Source organism: Equus przewalskii, chromosome 2 (genome assembly GCF_037783145.1).
Source record: "Equus przewalskii isolate Varuska chromosome 2, EquPr2, whole genome shotgun sequence".
Classification (NCBI taxonomy): domain Eukaryota; kingdom Metazoa; phylum Chordata; class Mammalia; order Perissodactyla; family Equidae; genus Equus; species Equus przewalskii.
Window position 1 is genome coordinate 46,530,232 of NC_091832.1, and position 16,279 is coordinate 46,546,510.

The 16,279-nt window shown below is 63.3% G+C and overlaps 1 protein-coding gene across 50 annotated transcripts in view; it reads left to right on the top strand.

The window, feature by feature from the left end:
- MEGF6 (multiple EGF like domains 6) overlaps positions 1-16,279 on the top strand; it is a 102,812-nt gene that overhangs the window by 67,622 nt on the left and 18,911 nt on the right. For all 50 annotated transcript variants that reach the window (XR_011535950.1, XR_011535952.1, XR_011535951.1 and 47 more), the window contains 8 exons: positions 3,111-3,233; positions 10,961-11,086; positions 11,962-12,084; positions 13,449-13,571; positions 13,934-14,071; positions 14,633-14,752; positions 15,137-15,259; positions 15,869-16,039. Coding sequence is in view for 45 of the 50 variants with exons in the window: in XM_070604122.1 (XP_070460223.1) it covers positions 3,111-3,233; positions 10,961-11,086; positions 11,962-12,084; positions 13,449-13,571; positions 13,934-14,071; positions 14,633-14,752; positions 15,137-15,259; positions 15,869-16,039 (1,047 nt within the window). In the remaining 5 variants the exon portion in view is untranslated. The remainder of the gene's footprint in view (positions 1-3,110; positions 3,234-10,960; positions 11,087-11,961; positions 12,085-13,448; positions 13,572-13,933; positions 14,072-14,632; positions 14,753-15,136; positions 15,260-15,868; positions 16,040-16,279) is intronic.

The following is a 16,279-nucleotide window of genomic DNA, read 5'->3' on the forward strand; positions in this document are numbered from 1 at the left end:
GACATCATGCTCAGGTTCACCTGGGTCCTGCTCGAGGATGCGGCCCCCCAGCCAGGTGTCCTAGGGGCTCAGGAGCATCCTGCCCTCCGGAGTCCAGTGCCCCTGAGTCAGCGCCTCCTTGAGCCGAGTGTCTGGAGAGAGCCCTGGGCAAACGCTGAGTCGCCAGCTGAGAGCTGGTTTCCGGAAGCCAGTGTCCCCTTGGGCTGCTGGCTTAGTGCCTGCCTCTGGGGCCCTGTTGGAGGCACATCGGTGAGCTGGAACGACAGCCCCTCTGTCCCCCTCTCCCTGCTTTGTCTGCCAGCCAGGCAAGGCCACTCTAGACTCACTGAGGCCTGGTGGGTCTGCCCTCCTCCTCAGACAGCACCCATGTGCCACCTCTTCCCCCAAGGCCTTACGAAGCAGCTCCCTATGCCGGGGCTGTGCTCCATGCGTCACATCTTGACCTATCAGGGACCCTTAGGGGGATCTCAGAGCCAGGGGTCTCTTCTCTGAGCCCCCTTAGGTGGGTGCTGCCCGCCTGCCCTGCCCTGCCCTTCCCAGCTGGTGTGGGTCTGCCCCCCGCCCCCAGCTGATCTCCCATAGGAAGGCCCTGAGCCCTCCCCCCTGCACCCTGGTGCGCTCTGCCCCCTGCCTTCTCGGGGCTCTGTTGGGGGTTGTTAACCCTTTGCCTTCAAGCTTCTCCCCGATTACCATCCTGGCTTCGTTCTGAGGCAGCCCACAGGTGCCCCTGGTGCAAGTGAGGAGATGCTCTTGGCCTTGTCTGTCCCTCTTCTCTGAGGCAGCCTCGGGGCTTGGGAGGGACCCAGCGGTCTCCCCAGAGTGGACGTGGCTTCTGCAAGGATCAGATGGCCCTGGAGGTCCAGACAGAGACCCTGGCCTCCTGGGGTTAGTTTGGTGTCATTTCTGGAACACCAGGCGCATTCTCAGAGTGTGGACTGGTGGCAAGATCTCTATGTGTGGGAGGCAGTGCCTGGCGGGCAGGCTCGGGGGACAGCCAGGAGGAGCCTCACCTGGTGCCGCCTTGTCACCCTTCAAAAGTGTGCTCAGGGCTGGAGTTTTAGGACAGGAGACTTGGAGGGGGGCGTTTTCATGGGGACAGTGGTGGGAACTGCAGAGTGGAGTCATGGTGGATGGCGTGGACCTGCCGGATTGCTGAGCCGAATTAGAAACATCAGCTCTGTGCGGCCCCTGTGTCGTCCCCCAATAGCTGCGTTTCCCACACAGCCGAGGACTTGCCCCTCGAAATCATGTTTTCTCCCAGGGGAGCCATGTGGAGTGGAATCTTCTACTGTCCCTTTGAGCCGAACACAGCCCTCCCCTGTGAGGCGCGGTCATCGGTTAGGGCCTGTTGTCCAGGCCAGGGTGCCCGAATACCCCAGGCTCTCTGCTGGTAGACATTCATGAGCGAAGAGCATCTGTCCATCTGTCTCCCCTCTTCTCTGGTCCGGGAAGCTGGCCACCGGGTTGGCGAGACCGGTGTCTGAAGGTGTGGCCTGGCCTGAGGAACACGTGCCCGTGCCTGGTGCTCTAGGGCCACTCTGTCTCTGTGTCTCTTGGGCAGTCAGGTCCCTCCTGGCGTTATCCTTGCACACAGATGTCTGAGGCAGCCTCTGCCTCCTGCCTTCCTCCCGGTCTGTTTTGTCCACCTCAGTCACTGCCCAGGTTGGTGGAAGTGGGCCTGGAGGGAGGGATGAGGGACGAGGCAGCCGGAACCTTCTTGATACCTCTGCGTCCCTGCAGCAGGAGCTGACCCTCCTGAGGGTCAGCCCCCTGGGCCTCCAGCCCTGGGGAGGTTTTTCCAGCCCCTGCACCTCCCAGCTCAGCTCCTGGGGCAGCTCCCTGGCCTTCAGTCACTTTCCTGTGGCCTGAGCCGTGGTGCCAGGGGGAGGAGCACGTGTCCTGCGCAGGTGCGGGTCATCCCGTGGTCTCGGGTGTGGAGTGTCCTCCTGGAAGCGGAGTGCCTAGGCCGTCCGCGAGGTCCTGTGCTTGTGAGGTCTGCTGTGCTGGCCTCCTGTCTCCCTGGCACAGGGAGCCCATGGGGGGACCCCAGGCTGACACCCCCTGCACTGGTTTCCTGGGGCTACTGAAACCAATACCACAATAGACATTTGTTCTCTCCCAGTTCTGGAGGCGGGAAATCGGAGATCGATGTGTCGGCAGGGCCACACTGCTGCTGAACCCTCCTGGGGAGGACCCTTCCTTGTCTGGTCCTTCCAGCCTCTGGTGGCTGCCAGTGCTCCTTGGCTCATGGCCGCCTCCCTCCAGCCTCTGCCTCCTTGCGTGTCTTTGACCAGGACCCCAGGCACTGGATTTAGGGCCCTGCTTATCCAGGATGGTCTCATCTGGATCCTTAACTAGTGACATCTGCAAAGACCCTCTTTCCGGATAAGGTCACATTCTGAGACTCTGGATGGACATAAATTTTGGGGGGACAGTGTTCAGCCCAAGACGTACCCCCTGGCCTGCCCTCTCTTAGGCTCTTCCTCTGAAGCCTGTGCAGGGGTGTCTCATGAGGTAGCAGTTTCTCCTTTTGGCCTCATGGGCCGCAGAGGAGGGGCTGCATTGCCCTGAGAGCATTTCTGGATTTGGCCTTACGATGAGTGTGTGCTCCACGCTCAGGCTGGAAAGGCACTAGGAAGCAGGCGTCCCCTGACCTGAGTCTGCTCCCCCCGCAGCCACTGCACTGGCTGAACCACTGTTCCCTGTGTTCTGGCTGACCCCCGGCAGCTCCCCACATTTCCACTGACCCCCGGCTGCTCCCCACATTTCAACTAACCCCCAGCTGCTCCCCACATTTCAACTCACCCCCGGCTGCTCCCCACATTCTGGTTGCCCCGGAGGTGGTGGCTCTTCCTCCTGAGCAGGCCGGCCAGGCCTCGGGGATGGGCCCTGCCTTCTCTCCACTCTGCTTCTGCAGGCGTGGGTGAGGGGCTCTGGGAGTGTTGCAGGCCTGGTCTGAGAAGGAGGGTCTTGGGTCTGGGCCCTGGCATCTGGGCTGAGGGCAATGTCCTCAGTGAGGGGGCTGAGCTGGGGTCTTGGGGCCACCACAGAGTAGGTGGTGTTAACACAGGGTACTGGCTGTTAACCCTCGGCCCTGTGTCCCTGCCTAGATGTGGATGAGTGCCAAGTACACAACGGTGGCTGCCAGCACAGGTGTGTGAACACGCCAGGCTCCTACCTCTGTGAGTGCAGGCCTGGCTTCCGGCTCCACGCAGACGGCAGGACCTGCCTGGGTAAGTGCCCCTGCAGCCTCGGGAGTGGCCGCCCCTCCTCCGACCTCGGCCTGGTCCCTGCACTCCTGGGCTGAGAGGCCTGCTGCAGCCTACCGGCTCAGCGACAGCTGCTGTTGTCGCAGCTCCATCCTGCTGAGTGTGGTGTGCACGGAGCCCGATGGCTGGCCTGCCTTGGGCCTTGCCAGCTCCACTCTGACGGGGGAGGCTCAGGCAGGTGAAAGAAGGTGTCCTGAGCCATGCCGGAGCTGGCCCCTGTGATTCTGGGCCCCTGTGACCTTGAGCACCCTCTGCAGCCACACCTGAATCCTGCTGGGGTGCTAAGACCATCTCCCCGGCGGGGGAGGGGGGCCTCTCATGACTTGAGGAGGAGCCCCTGGGCCGCCATCCTATTGAGGGTCCTCTGCAGCAAAAGCCGCGGTGGTGGGTCAGCAGGGACCCGGGCCTGGTTGTGCTGTCCCCAACCTCAGGGGAGTCTCAGTTGCTCACTGGGTGGTGGGGGATGCTGGCCAGAAGGCCTGGCTTGGGGCAGGGGCAGTGTGAGACCACCCTTGGCCTGCAGAGCTGGGCTTCCTGGACCCAAATCCCCCCACCCCAGCTTCGAGGGACTAGGGGATTGGGTTGTGGCAGGCGGGGATAACAGAGAAGGGGTAACTGAGAAGTGGGACGCCAACACTTGGTTCCTCTGCAGGGTCTTTTTGCTGTGAGAAATGGGCTCAGTGGAGGCGCTGTGGCCACAGACTCCTGCCCCTGCCAGCTGGGGAGAGTTATGGGGAGAGAAGGGGAGAGCACCAGGTGGCCACTGAAGCCGTGGGTGGAGGGGCTAGAGGCCAGGGCTTTGGTGTTGGGCAGTCAGTGTCCACGCCTCACCCTCCCTTGCCCCTCTCCTGGCTGGCTCTGGACACAGGTGCCTGAGGCACAAGACTGACCCCTCCCTGATGGCCACTGTGTCTGGGAGGCTGTGTAGAAGTGGTTCTCTTTCTGCCCTGGGGATCCAGAGCGGCCGGGCGGGCTCTGAGCGCCTTCTTCCTGCATGCCTTGCTGCCATGTGGCAGGGCGGCCTGCCAGCCCTGGGGGGCCCTCCCTGCACACACTCGCACATGTCCCGGCCGCCGCTCGGGAGGAAGCAACTGGCCTGTGAAGTTTCTCTGGGTCGGAAAGTGGAAACAGATGCAGGAATGTTGTGATGTGCTTCAGACAAATACGACACGGGTGTAGCCCCCAGCTGCTGCCTCCTGGGGCGGGAGAGGAGCTTCTGGAGCCCATAGCCATGGACTATGGCCTTGGGGTTCTCTGGTCCCCCAGGCGTCCCAGGTGTCCTTCCCACACCTCTCCTCTGGGGCAGGTTCTCTTTGGAGAAGGGTGTCCCTTGGGGCCGGTCTGGGGGGCCAGGTGGGGACTTGTGAGTGCCCAGTGCTCCCTTCTTGCTGTCGACGCCCCTGGGAGGGGCCTGGGACGCCCCCTCCCCATCTCCCTAGTCTCGCCCATCTGTGCTGCTGGTGGCCTTCACTGAGAGGCCAGAAAGGAGGAGGGCTGGGTGGGGATGGGTGAACAGCATGTGAAGGGGAGGGGGCCCTTCAGAGTTTTGGAGGGACTGGTAGTGGCCTTGAGCTGCTGGCTTCGGGAAGCCTGGGAGGGATGCCCCTCAGCCTTGCCCCTGGCCCTGCCCAGCCCACAGTGGACCTGACGTGCTGGCCTGGGGTGGGTCAGGGTGGCCGGGCATCTCAGATCCTGGAAGACAGACTTCCAACTCAGGGCTGGTGGAGGGTACTGCCCGGCCCCTACAGGCTGCTGGACTCTCCTGGGGCTCTGAGGGGGTGGGGCTGAACTTCCCGCCACTGGGAGGTGTGGGGCCTTCCCTGCTTCTCTGGGACTCCCAGTGTGCAGGGTGTGGGAGGAGCCAGTGCATTGTCCAGGGTCACAGTGGCACCTTCTGAGTCCAGACTGCCCTGGGCCTCAGCAGACGTTATAGGAAGAATCAGTCTGGGAGCCATGCGCTCTGTACCTTCCCCTCGCCCACACAGGCCAGGGGGGCTGGCTTCACAGCTGGGGCACAGCCACTCTGGACCCTCCCTGGGGCCTGCTGGGGTCCCCTTGTGGGAGGGGTGCTTGAGCTCTCCTGGAGCTTTGCAGGCAGGCAGGGAGCAGGCCCAGGCACCTCCTTGCCCCTGGCCGCCTGGTGTGAGGATGATAAACATGCTGGAGGTTGGGTGTGGAGAAAGTGCCCGCAGGGATGTGACAGCCTTCCAGGGTACAGGGCGGGATTGCCCTGTGTGCTGGACCTTTCAGGGTGGTGCCACATCATGGGGCCCTAAGGGATCTGGAAAGTCCTCAAAGGAGGCAGGCTTGAGGGGGTGCTTTAAAACACACAAAGGAGGCCTTGAAGCAGTCATCAAATTAGCTTCTGAGGCAGGGAGAGGACAGGAAAAACACAGCCTTCTTTCATCCCTCCCTTGCAAAAGAAATTAGAGAAATAAAACAGGAAAGGTTTCAATTATTAAAAGTGAGAATATGCAAGAAGGATTTTGCCATTGGCCCCAAGGCCCCTGAGCACCGAGTGTCCCACCCTGGCCGCCCCCTGGCCAGCCTGGCCCCAGGAGAGGCAGAAGCAGCCAGGCATCCTGGGGTGCCCTAGGGCCCTCCTAGGTGTGTCCCCCAGGCTCTGGGGTGGCCCAGGGCTGGTGCACCCTGCTTCTCACCCTAGGGGCACAGAGCCGACTCCGTCTGTCCCCTACTTGTGGAAAGTGGGGCCTGCAGAGCAGTGGCTGGTGACATGTCTAGGAACGTCATTCTTGCTTTTCTTCAGCACCTTGCAGAGCACCAGTGTGTGAACCTGCAGAGGAGACCAGCTCCTGGGTCTGCAACATGGCGCTGGGGAGCCCTCCTCCTCTGGGTGACTGGGCACTCTGAGCCAGTGGCACCTGCCCAGTAGTCCCTTTTGGACCCTGCCCTTGGACATGGCTGCTTGCCCATGTTCCCCAGGGTGAGCAACACACCCGGGGCCAGTCTGAGGAACCGGGATGTCACTGGGTCAAGCAGCATGGGGTCCTTCCAGGCCAATGCCCTGCACTGGCCTCTTGGAAGAGTGGGGCTCTCCATCCTCCTCCCCTCGCCTTAGGCCTGTCGGGCCTTTTGGACAGATGCGGTGGGGAGGACTCTGCTGTCAGCATGCATGCCCCTGGTGGCCTGGCTGCCTCTCCCGTGTCCTCTGTCCCTGGAGTCAGATGGGCCTGACTGTGTCCACAGCATGAGGAGGGTCTCCCCAGCCACTCCTTCCCTTAGGGCTCTGCCATGGTGTGATGTGTGGCCTCAGGACAGACACTCCCCTCAGGCCTGGGTCTCCCCGTGGGGGCTGCACAGGGGCCTCAAGCCCGCTATTCCCTCCACTCCTTGGAGAGGAGACCCTGGGGAGGCCACTTGGTCCCCTAGAGGCTGCTGCTGGCAGCGCATGGGGCGGGTACCAAAACCACAGGCCGCAGAGAGATGGAGACGGCAAGACTTGTGTGCAAGACTGCAGATGCAGCTCCTTGACTGTTTCCCGATCCCCTTCGAATGGAAACAGGCAGCAGGACGGGGAGAGGGGAGGGCGGCCCCGTCCTGCGAGTCTGCCCTGGGAAGTGGGGGCTTTTCCTGAAACCAGGACCCCAAAAATGCAGCCTGCCAGCACCCAGGGCGTGGTGGCATGGCCCCCCACCTCCCCCCCGCCAGGATAGCCAGGGGTGGCCGCAGACTGTGGGCTGGGCACAGAAACCCAACGAGGAAGCGAGGGCTAACTGGGGCCGTGCGTGGAGGCGGGCCATGGGATTAGAGTCGGGTGTGAAAGGAGGGTGGAGCTGGATTCCAGCCCAGGCGTGTGTGGGGTTGGGTGACAGGGGAGGAGTGAAGGATGGGGATGGGCGCCAAGGGGCTGCTGCAGAGCCTGGGGTTCACACCTCTGAGTGCCTCATCCCAAGGTGGGCAGGTGCTGGGCAGGACGGCCAGCACAGCCTGGTCCTGGGTGCCCGCTTGTGCTGTGCTGAAGGCCTATCTTTGGTGCTTTCTCGGGCTGGGACTGAGGAGCGGGGGCCGGTTGGTGGTGTGTAGTCTGTGATGTTGGCGCCAGTGCCAGCCCCTGGCTCTTGGGCCAGGGTGGCTGCTTACATGGCTGCAAGTTGATCTTGCCTCTCATGGAACACGGAAGCCCCGTCCCGGGGTGGGGGATGGGGCAGGAGGCATAAGACAGAGCAGTAGGTGACCCATGAGCTGCCTGGGGACCCGGGGGGTGGGCAGAGCCCAGGTGAGTTTCCCCTCCTGGCTGAGCCGGGCGGGCCACCCTCTTCCTGACCTGCCATCCTGGCCCTGTCCCCAACAGATGGCTTCCTAGAAGGAAAGGCAGTGGGTGGCCGCTGACCACACATGGTGTGAAGCTCTTGGGACCTAGAAACCAAGCCAGTGATTTGAGGGCAAGCCAGTGAAACTGAGGGCAGTGATTGCAAAACCTCGTGAAGCCAGCCCCAAAACCGCCTGGTTGGGTTTGGCGGCTGGAGCAGAGTGGGCTGGTGGGCTTGGCCCCTGGCTGACAGGCTTGCCCTCCTGCTGGCTGGCCTGGCACCAGCACAGCCCCTTGGATGACCGGCTCGGGCTGGCAGGCGTGCTGGGCTGGGATGCCGGGCCTTGCAGCAGAGCTGCCCTCAAGGTCGGCTGTCCACAGCTGGCACCTGCCACTTCCTCCATGGCACTCAGGTGCACCTGCTGCCCCGAATCTGTGCCCGGGTCTCAGGTGCTGCCACCTGCTCCTCTGCGATGGGGGACAAACTGGCACAAGCAGGCCCTGCACCCTGTAGGACGTTTGTTTCTAAGGTCCAGTGTCCGCTCAGGTAAGGCCCCGTTCCCTTGGGTGTGCTGGACGCCTTGCCCCTGAGGCTCCTGGGAGGAGGCGGAGTTGCAGCCCAGCTCTGTTAGACCCCGCGAGTCCCCTGGCTGAGGCCCCGTGTCCTGGGATTTGCAAACTGGGGAGTGAGGGTGTCTTAGCCAGCTCAGGAGGCTGTAACAAATGCCACAGGCTGGCTAGCTTAAACAACAGACATTTATTTCCTCACAGTTCTAGAGACTGGAAGTTCCAGACTGTGGTGCCAGCCAATTTGGTTCCCCCTGAGAGCTTTTTTCCTGGCGCCTTCTCTGTGTGTCCTCATATGGCAGAGGGAGAAAGAGAGAGGGGAGCGAGAGATCTTGTGTCTTTTCCTACAAGGACACAAGTCCTGTTGGATCAGGGCCCCACCCTTATGACCTTGTTTAACCTCATTACCTCCATAAAAGCCCCCCCCCCAAATGCAGACACGTTGGGGGCTGAATTTTAGAGGGACACAAGCGTTCAAGCCATTAGGGGCTGTGAAAGCCCTAATCTCCCATTTTCAATGGGTGCTCTCAGCTTTGCTTCAGGTCTGAGCGTGGTCCTGACTTGCATGACTGCCAGGGAAGGGGTCACTGGGACATGGGTCTCATGGCCTGATCTCATAGTGACCTGGGGGCCTGGAAACTTCACCACCAGCTCTGGGCACTGGGCACACAGAGGCTGGCCCTCCCCTCAGCCACACAGCTCAGCGCTTAAGAAAATCTATCTCGTTCAGCTTTCCGGGAATCCGTGGCACGGGACGTGCACGATGACGCTGGGCTTGGCGCCTGCTGTGCACAGCTTGGAAGCATCTGGAATGGTAGAATTTGTGCAGAGCGATGAGAGACGGACTTGGGAGGGTGCAAGGCTGCATGGGGGGCCCATACCCCCTCCACCTGCGCCCACCTGTCTGTGGTTTCTCTCCCGGTGGGCCTGGTGCTGGATCGTCCCGGGGCCCATCTGGGGTCTGCCCATCTGGAACGGCTCCTTTTCAGCACTGCACAGCTCCCCAAGTCCTTCTTGTGGCCACGGTGCCTGTCCAGCCGGCCTGCCTGCCCGGGCTCCAAGCCCCTCTCTCTGTGCCTGGCTGGCTGTGCCAGGAAGGGCTTCTGGTTCCTATTAGGAGTCCTGAGCAGGGATGAGGGTGTCAGGAACACAAACAGAGCTGCAGGAGTGGGGCCAGGTCAGGTTGTGCTCTGAGCCTCTGAGCGATGTGGTGGCTTAGCAGAGCTGTCTCAGGTGAGGCAGGCGGGACCTTGGAGGTCAGTGCAGAGTCGGGGCCTGGTGTAGGTGGGTGGAGAGTGGGCTCAGAGTCTGACGGGGACGTGAGTTGGTGGCTGCCCTGCTTGCCTCAGTTTAGCCCAGGCCTCGAGTCTCTGCTGCTTCTCCCCCTACGTGGCAGGGCTGGGTGGAGCCAGGAGACAGAGCTGTCACAGCCACCTCTGGGCATCCTCCCACCCCTGCAGGGCTAGCTTGGCCCCAGGAGGGGACCCTAAGCACAGCTCCCCACCCGCATGCTGCACGTGGGGAAATGCGGCAGTGACCTGAGTGTTGTGTTTGGCTTTCTTCAAACAAACTTGCTTTGAAGGAAGCTTTGCTTCTGGCAGACAGCGTGGCCGAGGCCTCCCCAGAGCCCTGAGGCCATTCACGTCCCCTGTGTGTGGACGCTGTGGCTGCTCCCAGCTCTGCTGGCCTCCGAGCTCCTGCTCCCTGAGGGTCCAGGCGTGCTGGTCCTGGCTGCTACACAAAATGACAGTGAACGGCCTCCGCAGGTTGGGCCAAGGCCGGCGGTCCCCCAGGGTCTGTGATGACAACACGGGTGGCATCTCGGGGTGAAGCCTGGTCCCGCGGTGGCTGCAGTGTTTGAGTAACGGGACTCAGGTTTGCCCCAGGTCCAGGCCTGGGCGGTAGGCCGTGCCTCCCGGGGCACAGACACGGCACATTCTTGCCACTTCGCTTCGGAGGAGGGGCCGACTACCTCCCTAACCTCGAGGCCCCAACCAGACTCACAGAGCTGCAGGAGGCCCAGTACCCACCCGGGGTGCCCACCCTCACCCAGCGCGTCCTCCCCGGGCATGGCCCCAGCCCATCCACCTGGTACACGGGCACCCACTTGACCAGCCTGACCCACAAGGCCTGATCCTGTAGGGGCCTGAGCGGGAAGGCCTGGACCCTGCCTCCTGGGACTGAGATGCTGGTTCCTGGCTCTGAGGTCTCACTGAGTACTGTTCCCCATGGCCACCAGGAGGAGTGGGGACTGTGTGAGTTCAAGTAGGGGGCAGGGCCCGGGTTGGCAGAACTACACTGGTCCACTGGGAGCTGGGGGCCAGGCCTCTGGGCCACGATGGCCGTCCATGGCAGCACCATGCCACCCCTCCACCCTGGCCTGATGACCAACATAGGGCAATGTCTGGGCCTCCACCACCCCCTGCTGGCCTGCCACCTCCTCGAGCCTGCTAGCCTGCTTGGCCTGTGAGCCCTGGATGCCCTGGCTCTCAGTGGGGCCCTGATGTCCTGCATTCTGTACTGGGTGGCGTTGGGCTTCCATTGCGGTGGGCAGTCTGCTCTGCGAGGCCTCTCTATGCCTGTCCTCGGGCAGGCTGGGGCCGGAGGATCCAGAGACGGACCATGGTCCTGCTACACTGAGTGTGGGCCGGGAAGCAAAGCCAGGCCCGTGGACCAATAGCAACAGTGTCGCCCTCTCAAAGCCCTGCTTCCAGGGCAGAGATGGAAAGGAGGAAGGGCCCAGTGTGGCCTGGAGGATCCTGGAGCCTTCCTGTAGGAGGTGGTCCCGGGTCATCCCCTGCTCTGGGCCTGCCCGTCCTCCTGGGCTGACCTGGGCTCTTCTCCGTGTCCTCAGTCATCAACTCCTGCGCTGTGGGCAATGGCGGCTGCCAGCACGACTGTGTCCAGCTAACGGTGACCCAGCACCGCTGCCAGTGCCGGCCCACATTCCAGCTCCAGGAGGATGGCAGGCGCTGTGTCCGTGAGTATGCCGCCAGCCCTGGGGCCCCATCCTCTCCGGACCCATAGGTCTTTCAAGGGACCCTGCAGCTGGAGCCGGGGCACATGCAGGACGTGCCTCCTCACTTGGCTTCTGGGGCTGGCAGGGGGGCCCAGGGGCAGTGGGGCCCCTGGGCTGCTGAGAGGTGGTGGGGCATCATCCAGCCCCCAGTGCGGGTTGGGAGGGAGCCCCCTTGGCTGTGCTCTGGTGTTGCACATCTGTGGGGGCAAGAAGCTCAGGTATGGGAGAGACAGGAAGGGCATCCGACAGGTCCCTCAGGTCCAAGGCCCACCCTGGGCTGGTACAGGCGTGTGGGACCCAGGCCCTGGCCCTTGGGCAGAGGAGGCAGGCCAGGCCCCATTTCTCAAATTACCCTGGCGTCTCGGGGCTGCCTGTCACAGAAGGAGGGGGCTTTGCTGATGGAGGAGGTGGAGCAGGCTCAGAGGCCCCCTGAGATATGGAAATGGGGGGTCAGGGTGGGGCAGGTTCTGAGAGAGTCCCCCCGCCTAGCCTCCTGGGTCCCGGGCCAGGAGTGAGTGTGGGCTTGAGGCCAGCAGTGGGGGCAGAGTGGCAAGGGGTGATGGACCTGGGGGCCAGCTGGGCACCTCGGCTCCAACTGGGAGAACAGGTGCAGGAGGAGCTGGCCGGCGCCCTGCTGTCTTCTCTGAGTCCTCTTGGGGGATCTCAGGGGCTCCCACACCTGGGAGGAGGGTGACCCACAGGAGCAGGAGGGGCGAGAGTGCCAGGCGGGGGCCTCATGAGGGGCCCTGGGACAGGCACTCTGAGTCCACAGAGTCCCCTGCCTCCCACCCTGACCTCTCCCCTTTGCCTCCCTTCCTCTGGATCTGTGACCTTAGGGAGAAACCCGTGCACGGACCGGAATGGCGGCTGCATGCACACATGCCAAGCTCTCCGGGGCCTCGCTCACTGTGAGTGCCACGCGGGCTACCGGCTGGCAGCTGACCGCAAGGCCTGTGAAGGTAAGACGCCCCTCCCCATGCTCCGGCCCCCCCCTCCCCACCCCCAGGGTCAGCTGTGGAGGGACCGGGTCCTGCTGCACCGGCTTGTGTGAGAGGGCTGACCTGGGGTGATGCCCCGGCTCATCTCCTCTACTGGGGGCCAGGGGCCCGGCTGGGCAGCAGGGAGCTGGGGAGGAGGGGCAGGGACTCCCCTGGTGAGCTGCTTCCAGCCTGAGCCTCATTTCAGCCGGAGCAAGCAGGAGAGCTCAGGTGGCCTTTTTGCTTTTTGAATATTTCTTGTATTATCTAAGTAGTACCTGCTCGTTAGGGGAACAGAAGAGCTGAGGAAGCATCACCCTGAGCCCGGATGACATCCCCATGTTGGCTTCCAGTTATTTTTTCGGGTTGTTTGTGAATACGCAGATTAGAATCACCCAGATCCCAATTGGGTGCCACTTTCTAGAACGTGCTTCTGTGTCCTTGGCCGCAAGGTGTCTGCTGGGCGACTGTGCATGTTTGTTAGTTACCCCTCCCAGGACTCTCTGGTGCCCGACTCCTGTTACACACAGCTTGGGATGAGCAGCCTCAGGGAGGGGTCTGCGCGCATCGCTGTCACCCTTGGGCGAGTCTCTAAGGAGATGGGGGTGTGTCCAGGGCAGGCAGCAGTCAGAGAGATGGGGCCTGCGGGCTGCAGAAGCCCAGTGGTCCCACATGTCACCAACACCAGGAGGGAGCATTTTAGGAATCGTTGCCAAAGTGAAAGGTGCCCCCTGTCGCTCTGGGTGCAGGTGGCTTTGGTGGGCTCAGCAGGAGATGGGCTGAGGGTCAACTTCTTCATCCCAGGGAATCTTAGGGGATGTGACCGAAGCACTGGTCGGGGACACCAGGGTTCAGGTCCTGACAGCCAGCGCCATGCAGCTGTGGGAACGCACCTGGATGTCAGCGGCCATGTGCTTCTTCCCCCTGTCCCCAGAGGCAGGTGGTGAAAGGCCGGGCCCTGGACACGGCTTGGTGAGAGTAGGGTGGGCGCCACTGAGGGACCGTGGGCGCAGAGAGGAGGAGCCTGTTGGCAAAGCTGCTGGCGGGGCCCGAGTGCGAGCTGGTGGGGCTCCAGAGCAGACTTCCAGCTGTGCCCTCCTCGGCCTGGGCGGGAGTGTGGTTCTGCACCCGAACTTGTGGATGAAAATACAGCTCAGCGGGCCAGCCCCAGTCATGGAGCCATGGAACGGGAAGGTGGGAGAGGGCACTGGGTGGCCCCCTCTTGGCACAGGGGGCCCGAGCCCTGACCCTCTGGTGAGGACCCCTCCACACCCAGGCACCACCCCTGGGGGCCGCATCTCCCAGGCTAGTGGTTCACAGCTCTCCCCTTGATCTCTCCCATCCAGACGTGGATGAATGTGCCATGGGGCTGGCCCAGTGTGCCCACAGCTGCCTCAACACTCATGGGTCCTTTAAGTGCGTGTGCCACGCAGGCTATGAGCTGGGTGCCGATGGCCGGCAGTGCTACCGTGAGTGGACACTGGGCAGGCATTGGCACCATGGGGCATGGAGGTGCCTGGGGGTGGCAGCACTGCTCCCCGGTCTCCCACGGACTGCCAGCTTGCTTTGGCCAAGGGCAGTGCTAGCCTGGGAGCTGCAAGTGGGTCCCAGGAGGTCAGGGGAAGATGATGGGGTCTGGGGAGGTCAGGGGAGGATAGAGGGTCCAGGGAGGGCAGGGGAGCATGGGGGGCCCGCAGGAGGGTACAGGTTCCAGAACCTGCCTAGCTCAGGAGCTCTGTGTTTCCAAGCAGAGTGGGCCTGGGGGTCCCGGGCTGGCTGCTGGGGTGGGGGAGGACCCTGTCCCACATCCTGGTGGTGGGTTTCATCACAGGGATCGAGATGGAGATAGTGAACAGCTGTGAGGCTGACAACGGCGGCTGCTCCCACGGCTGCAGCCACAGCAGCACAGGGCCCCTCTGCACCTGTCCCCGCGGCTACGAGCTGGGCGAGGACCAGAAGACTTGTATCGGTGCGAGCCGGGTCCTTCCAGACCGCCCCATCCCCCCGAACCAGGGACCCGCTGCTGCCCCGAGTCTGTGGATTGGTTTGACGCCATGACATGGAAGCCCCCAGTCTTGCTCTCTCTGCCCTGGGCCAGGGGTGTGGTCCGAGGGTGGGCCTGGCGAGAGCCCCCACTGAGGCCCCGCCAGGCACACCCCATTGTCCATCAGCACCGCCTCCTCCAGCTCTGCTCAGTCACTTAGTTAAATCCCCATGTGCTTAGAGGAGCACCCGAAATGCTGTGGTGTGCGAGAGTGTCCTCTCTTCTTGGGGAGACCCTGCCCCCAACATGGACCCCACACCACCCTCCAGCCCCGTCTGGCCCCCACAGCAGGGGGTGGCCTTGGGGCCGTGACGTTTGTCCTCTCTGTGTCTGTGTACAGGACCAGAAGCGTACGTGGGTGCACATGCACACGTGTGTGGCCATGTGTGGGACTGTGTGCAAGCGTGCATGTACTGGTGGGCGTGGGCAGGGCGTGTGTGCAGGTGGGCGCCTGGGTGCCAGCCGGGCTCGGGTGTGTGCCCGCAGATGTGGACGACTGTGCCGACTCGCCGTGCTGCCAGCAGGTTTGCACCAACAGCCCCGGCGGGTATGAGTGTGGCTGCTATGCTGGCTACCGGCTCAGCACCGATGGCTGCGGGTGTGAGGGTGAGTGCCAGCCGGCTGGGGGGCAGCTGGGGTGGCCAGGGGAGAGGGCCACCCTAAGGAGGGACACGGGGTTGCTTCAGGTGCTGCTCTGCTTCACCTCTGGGCATTGCTTGAGCACCTGCTGTCTGCAGGGCATGTGGACCTGCCCTCCTGCTCCCCTACCTGTGGTCACAGGTCACTTTCCCGGGGCTGGGCCGGCCTCCCTTGGGCAGGGTGTCCACCCTCACTCTGACCCTGGGGACGGGAGGATGGCTGCAGCGTGGGCATCGCCCAGCAGGCATGTCCACCAGGCCTCAGTCTGGTGGCCAGAGCCGGGGTGGGAGGAGCCTCCCGCGTCCCCGACCTGTGAAGGATAGGCCACAGCAGCCCCGCGTTTGCCTGCAGACGTGGACGAGTGTGCCTCTGGCCGTGGCAGCTGTGAGCACCACTGCACCAACCTGGCTGGCTCCTTCCAGTGCTCCTGTGAGGCTGGCTACCGGCTGGACGAGGACCGCAGGGGCTGCACCCGTGAGTCCCCCCCTGTCCCCGCAGGGGTCCCCGGCTCCCGGTGCCCCATGCCCCTGCCTTCGTGGCATCTGTTCCTGGAGCCCCTGCACCCACCATCCCGTCTATATGGACCCCACCTCAGTGGGTCAGGCTGGGGGCAGCAGGGTGGGGGGAAGGGGCTGGCTGGACGGGCATCCTCTAGGGCAGAGTGTTACTCGGGGGTCCCCGTTGTCCAGCTTCTCTTTTGCCCAGATGAGAGAAGGGACATCGTCCCTGGGACTGAGGACAGTGTCCAGAGGGGCAGAGAGCTGCGCCTGTGCCCCCCACCCCCACCCCCCCATGCTCAGGATCCCTATGGCCAGGGCAGGAGCCAGGACAGCTGGGGAGGACATGACATGGGCCAGGTCCTCAGGGCCCAGAGGCTTCTCCGTCCTGAGAATTAGGGTCAGGGGTGCAGCTGGGACGACCTCTGGCAACCAGGGTGAGGAGAGGTGGTGGAGGCTATAGCTGGGGGCCCATGGGGTGGGGCACAGGCCCTGAGCTCCGTCTGGGTAGCCAGGGGCAGGGGACTCCAGTCCCGGGAAGGCAGGTGGGCAGCAGGAGTTCAGGGGCCTTTGTGCCCCTGCCCAGCCCTGGAGATGCCTGAGCTGGACCTGGACAGCCAGCTGCCCCTCGTGCGGCACCTCCCACACATCGCGGTGCTCCGGGACGAGCTGCCCCATCGCTTCCAAGACGACTACGTGGGGGCTGAGGAGGAGGAGGCGGAGGCCCGGGGTGAACACACGCTGGCGGAGAAGTTTGGTGAGAAGTGGGCCCAGCCCTGTGGCTTCTGGTCTCCAGGAAGACAGCCAGTGCCCCCTCGGGCCAGGCTGCTGCTCACCCTGCAGTCTTGGGCATGAAGAAGGACCTCTTTGATGGCCTTGTTTGACCAAGGCTCAGAGAGGTTAATCTGCTTGCTCAGTTTGCACAGCACATCCAGGGCTGAGCCTGGGCTGGATGGGGCCCCAAGCTCCTGGCTAGGGCCCTCCCAGGCCCTGGCAT